General features: G+C 38.9%; 1 protein-coding gene across 1 annotated transcript in view; it reads left to right on the top strand.

Moving 5' to 3' along the window:
* The first annotated feature begins 9,441 nt into the window (after positions 1-9,441).
* The window catches only part of LOC118586263 (B-cell scaffold protein with ankyrin repeats-like), a 106,009-nt gene continuing 105,178 nt past the window's right edge, over positions 9,442-10,272 (top strand). The window contains exon 1 of the mRNA XM_036191386.1: positions 9,442-9,571. Within this exon, the coding sequence (XP_036047279.1) occupies positions 9,502-9,571 (70 nt within the window). The 5' untranslated portion in view covers positions 9,442-9,501. The remainder of the gene's footprint in view (positions 9,572-10,272) is intronic.

The following is a 10,272-nucleotide window of genomic DNA, read 5'->3' as shown; positions in this document are numbered from 1 at the left end:
ATAAATAAAGTTGCCTGGGGGTCAGAGCTAATAGCAAGTCATAACAAAAGCCGGCAGTAGTAGTGGTACACACCTTTAATCCAGATCACATGACAGGCTGTGTGTTCAAGGATACAGCCAGCATGGAGACACACACCTTTAATCTCAATACCAACCATAGAAGACCTGGAGGTCTGTATAGAAAAACAGTGATGAGGAGGTCATGTGGTTGGGTTTACAATCAATGAGAAGGCAGAACAGAAAGTCAACAAAATGACAGTTACACAGGAAGTAGCTCTCTTGCTGAGGGGAAGGACAGCAGCGGCAGTGAAGGGTAAAAAAGGGTCTGCAGTATCAGCTCTCAGCTATTGCTCTTACCTCTTGGGCTTTTAACTCTGCAATTGGCTCTGTGTTTGTTTTTGTTTGTTTGTTTGGGGTTTTTTGTTTGTTTGTTTTTCGAGACAGGGTTTCTCTGTGTAGCTTTGCGCCTTTCCTGGAACTCACTTGGTAAGACCAGGCTGGCCTTGAACTCACAGAGATCCTCCTGGCTCTGCCTCCCAAGTGCTGGGATTAAAGGTGTGCGCTGCCGCCTCAGCCGCCGGCCGCTGCCGCCGCCGCCACCGCCTGGCTGTGTTTCTTGTTTAATAAGACTGTTTATCTACAGGGATGATGTCAATATTCAGCTCTTTACTGCTGCCCAACTTGGGTCTGTTGTACTCTCAGAGCTAATCTTGTGCAAAGCATCAGAAGCAATAGAGATCAATTCCTAAAGGGAAATTTCCTTGTTTGAGTGAAGAATATTGATGTTGAGGGACATGAGCTGAGAGATTTCTGCCTCAAAGACAAAGGTCTCCACCTCTTCCTCTCCATGGTGCACTGTATTGGGTATCTTGACAGGATAGCCAAATAGTGGTATAGAGCAGGGTAGAACCAGACCAGGTCAGACTTGTAGACTTGCATGCCAAAGCTAGACTGTGTGGGAGAGACTCAAGAGAGCTGTTCTCTTCCTTTCCTTGGTTCATGTCAAGGTCAGGGTCACAGTTCTAGGACGTCCCCTGCTCACACACCCACACCCACATCATCATAGCTGGTTACACCATTGCCTGAAGTACATTATCTTCACCTTGCTTCCTGTTGAAGCTCTTGCCCAGCCACTTCTCCTTCTTCAAACATTCTTAATTTCAGTATTTGTTTACTCTTGATTATAAGACAATCTCCTTTGATAATCATATTACAGGTAAGATAATACCATATAATCATTCAATAATTTTTTTTCTATAGAATTCTCTACAAAAACTTACAATGCATAGAAGGAAACTTTTTTGGAAGTAAGAGCTGTATCTTTTCATCCCATGTGTTCCTAGGACCTAGTATTTTGCCTCACATACATTGTACATTCTTTTAAAATTAATTTGTAAATAATGAAAATAATGTTCTGATTATCAGTCTTATAAAGGACTGGAGCTAATAGATTCTGATAGTAAGAAACCCATTTCCATTTCAGATAATATCCTTTTCAAAGAGAGAAGGGGCCAGAGGAGCTGACGTTGATTAAAGATGAACTAGACACTGAGAAGTGAAAATAGAACAAGTGAAGTTTTCCTGAAGTATATTTTCATAAATTCATATCAAAGTCTGAGTTTATGTAAGGCTTACATCCTCTCTCTCCTCTCGGCCTCTGTCTCTCTGTCTCTCTCTGTCTCTGTCTCTCTGTCTCTGTCTCTGTCTCTCTCTCTCTCTCTCTCTCTATATATATATATATATATATATATTATCAAATAAATAGTGCCCAAATTATGATTAGTTGCAACAACATTTCATGGTTATTTTAGGTGCTATGGAAAGTGTTATTCTATTTCAATGGTGGCTATAAAGAGTGGGATTAACAGTTTAAGTAAATCAGGGTTGGTTTTGGGGGGGGGGGGGGCAAAGTGTAAGTAAATTACCACAGCTCACAAATCACACCGAAAGAACCCAAAGGAGAACTGGAGGATTTTAGACTTCTTGACATCCAAATATTTTATAGAATTGGTTTGCTAAGACTGATCTTCTCATCAAGCCTCTTTGCAGCAATCTTACTTTCACTTAGTGTCCTGCAGGGGTGTGGGACTGGGGGTGGAAGTGGTGATATGAGCCACAGTGAAAGCAGAAATGTGGTTATTCCACAAACCATCCTCAACCTGACTGAAAAGAGGCTAGCACTATTTATCTCCCAGAGCACAGCGAAAGTATTTGAGATAAACTGAGCTGCCCAATAGAGTCTTAGCAAATTAATTATAAAGGAAATTGAATATGTGTTCATGTGCTTAGGAAAATATGGGCAGGTTATTTTTTTTTTAACTAATACATCCCCCCAACCCTCAGTTCACCATTAATGTGTTTTCTGTATCTACTATGCAGATTACTCAATATGGTAGCCCAAAACAACACTGATTTTTATTTTTAAATTTATCTTATGTTTGTTTAGAGATTACATTAGAAAAACATTCCTACTGAGCTAAAAGTCAAAGTGTCATGGGGAGGGACTAGTTCCTCCAGGAAGTTCTGGGGACAATCCATATGTGTTCCCTTTTGAAGCTTTCCAGGAGACCTGTATTCTATAGCTTAAGTCTCCTTTTTCTCTCCAATCTGTTTCCTTAGCTTATCTCTGGACTCTGCCTCCATCTTCTGAATGCCTCATGACTGATTACAATATAGGATTATATTCCTACATCAAGTTGCTTATTTTGATTCTATTATCTATGTAAGCAATATCTGCAAAAGATCAAAGATTAGTACATTGATATCTTTGGGGCATATTATACAGATTAATATTACAGAACTTTGTTAAATATGGGGAAGGTTAAGGAAAGGAAGAAAGCAACCAACTAATGTCAGAAAGTGCTATTGTTGGAAAATTTCTCCCCTGTCCCGACATGTCCTGATAATCTGGTTTTGACCTAGAAAATAAGGACAGTGAAGCCCAGATGAATAATTTAAGGTTTAGAAAAACAGACACATTCATGAAGAAGAAACTTCTACAATTAACAAAGGGCCAGGAAGATGTAAATTATTTCACTTCAACAACAAGCTGCTGCTTTACAAAGGAACTGGCTGTTTTTTAAGTGCATGGAATCTACAAGCAGAGATAAACCCAACAGCGTGAGGAAAGGCATCCATTCTGTCCAGGCATGGGGAACGAGCCATGGCAACTGCCACAGGACAGCAGCGTACAGTTCCAGCCATCCAATCACTGTACCACAGTGTCAAAGGGGTGAGGCCCTTGTAATCTTCAGAAATGGTGGTGATGATACTGAGGCCTTCGATTTGCTGCCAGAGGGAAGAATTTGCTGCAAGGGAAGAAGTCAATGGATCCAGGCGTTTGATATATTGAGAAACAAGGAACCGACTGTGGCAAGCACTTTCGTCATCCAGCAGCAGAGGTAAAAATCAGAAACTTGAGATCACACACTGTTGGTGGCATTCTAACTGAAAAGGCCTCTCGCTGTGAGAGTTACTAAGTGCCTCTTTTCTGAGAATAAATGTGACCCCAGTGATCAGCCAACCTTTTAGACACTTGTCACTCTTTAAGGAGACAGTGTTGGGAGGCAGGGTGTCAAGTTTGATTACTCAGAAATAAGACCAGAAGGAGTGAAAGCTTTCTTACTCTGCAATATTTTTTTGTAATGGGTAGGCAAAGTTAGAATACAGGTGAGACTTAGAACGTGTGTGTGTGAAAACTAGGATGAATTGTGAATGTACTAAATGTTATTTTTAAGTACAGATAAGTTTTTTAGAGCCATATCTCTATGGGAGGTGAATGGAAAACATGAGCAGGTTTACAATATACTGGTTCTCCCTAGCTACAGTGTCACTCTCTCTGGGCTCAATAGTCCACTGTCAAGTGTGGTACAGAAAATATCAAAAGGACAATTCCAGAAAAGGGGAGGAGACTATGTAACTTTTATTATAATATATTAGTATAATCGTTCTATGTGATTGCTACTTAGTATTGTTAAACATTTGCCAGCCTAATTTATCAATTTAACTAGGTATGTATAAGAAGTAAAAGACTTGTTTAGTTAATGTTACTTCAAGGTATTTTATATTATTTGTAGCTATTATAAAGAGTGATGTTTCTCTGCTTTCTTTCTCAGTCCTTTTATCATTTGTATATAGGAGGGCTACTGGTTATTTTTGTTTTTGTTTTTGTTTTTTTTAGTTAATCTTGTATACTGCCACATTACTGAAGTTCTGTGGTAGAATTTTTGGGGTCACTTGTGTATACTATTATATCATCTGCAAATAGTGAAAGTTTGACTTCTTCCTTTCCAGTTTCTATCCCTTTGATCTTCCCTTTGTTGTCTTACTGCTCTAGATAGAACTTCAAATACTATGTTGATAAATATGGGGAGAGTGGACAGCCTTGTCTTGTTCCTGATTTTAGTGGAATCACTCTGAGTTTCTTTCCATTTAATTTGCTGTAAATTGCCTTTTTATGTTTAGGTATATTCTTTGTATTCCTGATCTCACCAAGACCTTTATCATGAAGGGGTGTTGGATTTTGTCAAAAGCTTTTTCAGCATTTCATGAGATGATCCTTTATTTTTCTTTCAGTTTATTTATATTGTGTATTACATTGACAGATTTTCATATGTTGAACCATTCTTGCATCCCTGAGATGAAGCAATGGTGGATAATTTTTTTTAAATGTGTTCTTGGATTTGGTTTGCCAATATTTTGTTGAGTATTTTTGCATTAATGTTCATGAGGACCTATATGATAAGAACTTTAGTTTCTGAAGAAAGAAATTGAAGAAGATATCAGAAAATGGAAAGATCTCCCATGCTCATGGATAGGCAGGATTAATGTAGTAAAAATGGCAATCATACCAAAAGCAATCTATAGATTCAATGCAATCCCCATCAAAATCCCAACACAATTCTTCACAGACTTGCAAAGAACAATACTCAATTTCATATGGAAAAACAAAAAGCCCAAGATAGCTAAAAAGAATCCTGTGCAATAAAGCAATCTCTGGAGGCATCACCATCCCTGACTTCTAGCTCTACTATAGAGCTATAGTAATAAAAACAGCTTGGTACTGGCATAAAAACCAACATATGGACCAATGGAATCAAATTGAAGACCCTGACATTAATCCACACATATTTAAACACCTGATTTTTGACAAAGAAGCCAAAACTATATAATGGAAAAAGGAAAGTATCTTCAACAAATGGGCCTGGCATAACTGGATGTCAACATATACAAGATTGCAAAAAGATCCATATCACTCACCATGCACAAAACTCAAGTCCAAGTGGATCAAAGACCTTAAGGTTAATCTAGTTACACTGAACTTAATAGAAGAGAAAGTAGGAAGTATTCTTGAATGCATTGGCACAGGAGACCACTTCCTAAATATTACACCAGTAGCACATGCACTGAGAGCAACAATTAATAAATGGAACCCCTTGAAACTAAGAAGCTTTTGTAGGGCAAAGGATATTGTCAGTAAGACAAAGTGACAGCCTACAGAATGGGAAAAGATCTTTACCATCCCCACATCTGACAAAGGGCTGATCTCCAAAGTATATAAAGAACTCAAGAAACTAGAAATCAAAATACTGAACAATCCAATTTAAAAATGGGCTACAGAGCTAAGCAGAATTCTCAAAAGAAGAATCTCAAATGGCTGAAAGACATTTAAAGAAATGCTCAACATCCTTAGTCATCAGAGAAATGCAAATCAAAATGACTCCGAGATACCACCTTACACCTGTCAAAATGGCTATGATCAAAAACATTGACAGTCTATGCTGGGGAAGATGTGGAGCAAGGGGAACACTCCTCCACCGTTGGTGGCAGTGCAAACTTGTACAACCACTGTGGAAATCAATATAGCAGTTTCTCAGAAAATTGGGAATCAATCTACCTCAAGACCCAGTCATACTACTCTTTGGCATATACCCAATCATACCACAAAGATACATGCTCAACTATGTTCATACCAGCATTGTTCATAATAGCTAGAACCTGGAAACAACCTAGATGCCCATCAACTGAAGAATGAATTAAGAAAATGTGGTACATATACACAATGGAGAGAAAAACAATGACATCATGAAATTTGCAGGCAAATGGATGGAACTAGAAAATATCATCCTGAGTGAGGTAACCCAGACTCAGAAGGACAAACATGGTATGTACTGACTCATAAGTGGATACTAGATATAAAGCAAAGGACAATCAGACTGCAACCCACAGATCCAGGGAGGCTACCTAGCAGGGAGGATCCTAGGATGACTTATAATAAGTTTTGGTTTTTCCCAATCACTTGGCATGCTTTAGTGAAACATTTCACTATTAGGATAAGAATTAGTATCATATCAAGCTGATGACAAGATATGCTGGCTGTACTTTCAGGAGGAGAGGCTAAATTTTTTTTAGATTATGAATTAGTCAATAGAAAAATGTTTGCAGTAAATCAAAAAGTAAAGGGGAAGATGAATAGGAATCTCACTTACACAACTTAAGTAAAACATAGCTCTCTGACAGATGAAGATAGGTTTCTTCTATATCCCAGAATCTAATCAGTATTTATATATATAACTCAGCTATTATTTGGCTTATAAAGGCTACTGGGAAATGTCATAATTTTTACTATTTTCTATAGAGAAAATATTTCTCAGTTTCAAATAACTCTGGACTTTGGGAATAATAACCTGTTTTTATGTTAAAAAAACATTTAAGTGGAAAATGCTGAAGGACCACTGAACTTGATGTTGTGTTTACATATCTATATCTGTATAAAAAAAATAAGTAAAAGACAGAGTAGATATTAGATTTGGAACTATTTATGGTTTCTAATAGAAGTTTTAGAATTTATTCTCATGGATAAGAGGGACTACTAGTATATGTGTGTGTGTGTGTATATACATATATATATATATATATATATATATATATATATATATATATATATGTATATACACACATATGTAAACATACATACACACATATATCTTGCATATGGTATGTATGCAATCTTTAGAACTGGCCTTCCATGTTCTTCTAAGAAAGGAAGGATTAGAAGAAGCAGGCTTTGGAGTCAGTTCTAGGACCGAATCAGAGCTGGAATGGAATTCAGTCCTAGAACTGCTGCTTCTAATCAGTCCTAGGCCTGCTTCTTCTAATCCTTCCTTTCTTAGATATCTTTTACATTGCTCTCCCACTCCATCCCTAGATTAGACTACTAACAATAGTGGAGAGGGTGCCTGAACTGGCCTACCCCAGTAATCAAATTGGTAAATACCCTGGCATTATAGAACCCTCATTTAGTAACTGAAGGAAGCAGATGCAAAGGTCCACAGCCAATCTCCAGGCTGAGTTCCAGGAGTTCAGTCAAGGATAAGGATTCCATGATCAAGAGGTGGGGGTGTTAAGATCATGATGGAGAAATCTACAGAGACAACTGAACCAAGCTCATAGGAACTCTTGAACTTCAGACTGACAGCTGTGGAATCTGCACAGCACCAGACTAGGCCCTCTGTATATGAGACACAGTTGTGTAGCTTGGTCTATTTGAGGGGCCCCTGGCAGTGGGATCAGGATCTATCCCTGGTGCATGAGCTGGCTTTTTGTAGCCTATTACCTATGGTGGATGCCTTGCTCAGCCTTGATGCAGGGGTGAGGGGCTTGGTGCTTCCTCAACTGAATGTACCAGGCTTTGCTGACTCCCATGCTCTTACCCTTTCGGAAGAGAGAATGGGCTGGGGAGGGGGAAGTGGGAGGAGTGATGGAGGGAGATCTGTGGTTGATATATAGAATGAGTGGAAAATTATTTAAATTAAAAAAAAAGAAATTGAAAAAAGTTTTAAAACCCAAATTCTTCATTTGTTTAATGGTGTTGAAGAATCACTGTTTTGAGATCTAGTGCCATTAACACTTTCACATAGTGATTAGCATATGAAATATTTTTAAATAATGATGTCATCATCAACAGCTAAAACCAGAGCCATCAATTAACAGCCATTGAGACAAGACTTTTTAAACCAGTAAGTTCTGCATTCCATTATACATACATACATGCATGCCTCTGAAGAATTGGACACTTAGTGTACAGAAAAAGCTGGAGTTTTAAGTTGGTTGAAGTTGCTGTTAGAAATACACACAGTAGCTAGTGTACCGGTGAAGATTATCTTCCCAACAAGCTCATTTTGGAATACTTGTGATGACTCTTATGTGATACCCACACTGTCTTACCTACAACTGTCCTTTGCTTCTCCCCACCTCCTTCCAACACTATTGCTTAAATCTATATTAAACTTTCTCTTAGTAGCACTACCCTTGCTTGCTCTCCTACAAAGACTTAATTTTTCTAAGAACAATATTTCTAAAAATATTGATCAAATAGTTGTGTCCTCTTCAATTCAAACTCAACATTTCTGAAATTTCTGGGTAAGCAATCCTTCATAGACAGGAATTCACTTGTTAACATATTATTTCATGCACTGGATTAAATCGTTTGTTTTATTGTCCCAAATTTAGAAAACAATCTTAAAATTATGAAATAGAAGGAATTATTGTGTAGGAGATAAATGTATCTAATGCTTTCCAAACTTTCTGACATTTCACTTAATGAGTTTTACCCAGCATGCAGGAAAAGTTAATGATTTTCTGTGACACTTGACATTCATTGTACTCCAAAAATACTGTTAGAGGCGAGTTTCTGAATAGAACTTTCTGGTTCTTTTTGAAAAAGGAAAAGAAAAGCATGGGAAACTGTATATCACTACCACACTTCAAATTGATCGTCAGATTATCTCCACCTTGGGCAAGGTCTTAGCTTGGTGATTTTTGATGTTTATCCTTAGAGTCTGGGGTAACTTCTGGTATTTCTCAGTTTTTAAAACAAGCAAGAACACAAGCACAACTCATGTTTGAGGAGAAGGGCATGGGCTGTTTAGATACCTGTGTAATTTCTTTTGAACCTGGCCCATTCCTAAATTAGAGCAGAAGTAGGAAAATTTCTCATATGGGAATGAAGATCACTCTACAACATATGGACTTAGGCAGGTTTGGGTAAAGTGAAATATTAAAAGTTACATACCTTTACATCTCTGATTCTATATCTGTATCTATCCCTCAGTCAAGCAGTTCCCTTTCTGGAAGTCTACTTTCGGTGACCCGTTTTTTCAGGAGGAAGGGGTAGCATAGTGAGGAAACCCAGAATGGGTTAAGAAAAGCTAGGAGGTACAGGTCACCTGAGTCTAGCCCAGAATAGGGCATATAATGAGAACTTAAGTGAAACCTATGTCAGAGCATGCCCTAAGCAGTTTCACTTCCCCCAACAAAGCCTAGGCCTGGCCTTGTGGCCTGAGAACTGGGACTGCATTTCCGGAAACCTTGGGCCACAGTCCCCAGGGTGGGGAACAAGCTGCAGGGCCACAAACCAGCAGAGCTCAAGATCTTCAGGGGAAGTTGCAGGCAGGGCCCCTGCGGCTGTAGTTCCTAGGCCCCTGGCTCCAACCACCAGCAATGCTTTCTGTGGCTTCTGGCACTAGGGACAACAGTCAGGAACTGCTCACTGCTGGCCCAGTGCCTCCAGGTGGGTGGACTTGTGTTTGTCAGGGTTGTGGGTGGAGGGTTTCAAGATGACCCTGAGGCCCTGCTGAAACTAAGGGCCACCCAGAACAGGTTGTTCTGGAGCCACCAAGATCAGGGTTATCTTTAAACCAGGCTTCTCTGTTTTCCCTACCACTGCAACTCTGAGGAGCTTCTCAGTCATGAGGCTGCTTTGATGGATGAGTCTGAAACCCAGCAGGTGGGAGTGCACTTCCTATACTAGCAGCTTCCAACACCTGCCTCTGTAACCTGTGAAGAGCTAGAACTTTCTCGAGTGCTCCAGGCAGTGTCTAGTCCTTTCTAAAATTACTTTGCACATAGACTTAAAGCTAGATCTCATCTGAAATGTCTATAAATGGAGCAAAATGTCTCATTTGTAACATCCTTGCCCATCTGCCTGCCTCATGCCAATCTGTATAAATCTACCTCTCTGGAGCCATGAGTTCCTAACTGAGAAAATGGAAAGAAGTCACGTTGGTGACTATGTCGTGAGTGTCTGCTTTCAGATGAATGTTTAGGTGGTTGCTTTGAGTTTCTTTTGGTTTTATTTTCAAATGCATTTGTGAGTCCTAGAATAAGTATTTAAAAATTGTTAGCTTTGGAAAAGAAATGTCACTAGGACATCAATATTACAGAAAATGTTCCTGATGAGATGATACACAGCAAGAAAATAGAGCCTGGAAT

Source organism: Onychomys torridus, chromosome 6 (genome assembly GCF_903995425.1).
Source record: "Onychomys torridus chromosome 6, mOncTor1.1, whole genome shotgun sequence".
Classification (NCBI taxonomy): domain Eukaryota; kingdom Metazoa; phylum Chordata; class Mammalia; order Rodentia; family Cricetidae; genus Onychomys; species Onychomys torridus.
Note: the sequence above shows the minus strand (reverse complement) of the source record. Positions and strands in the feature narration are given on the sequence as shown.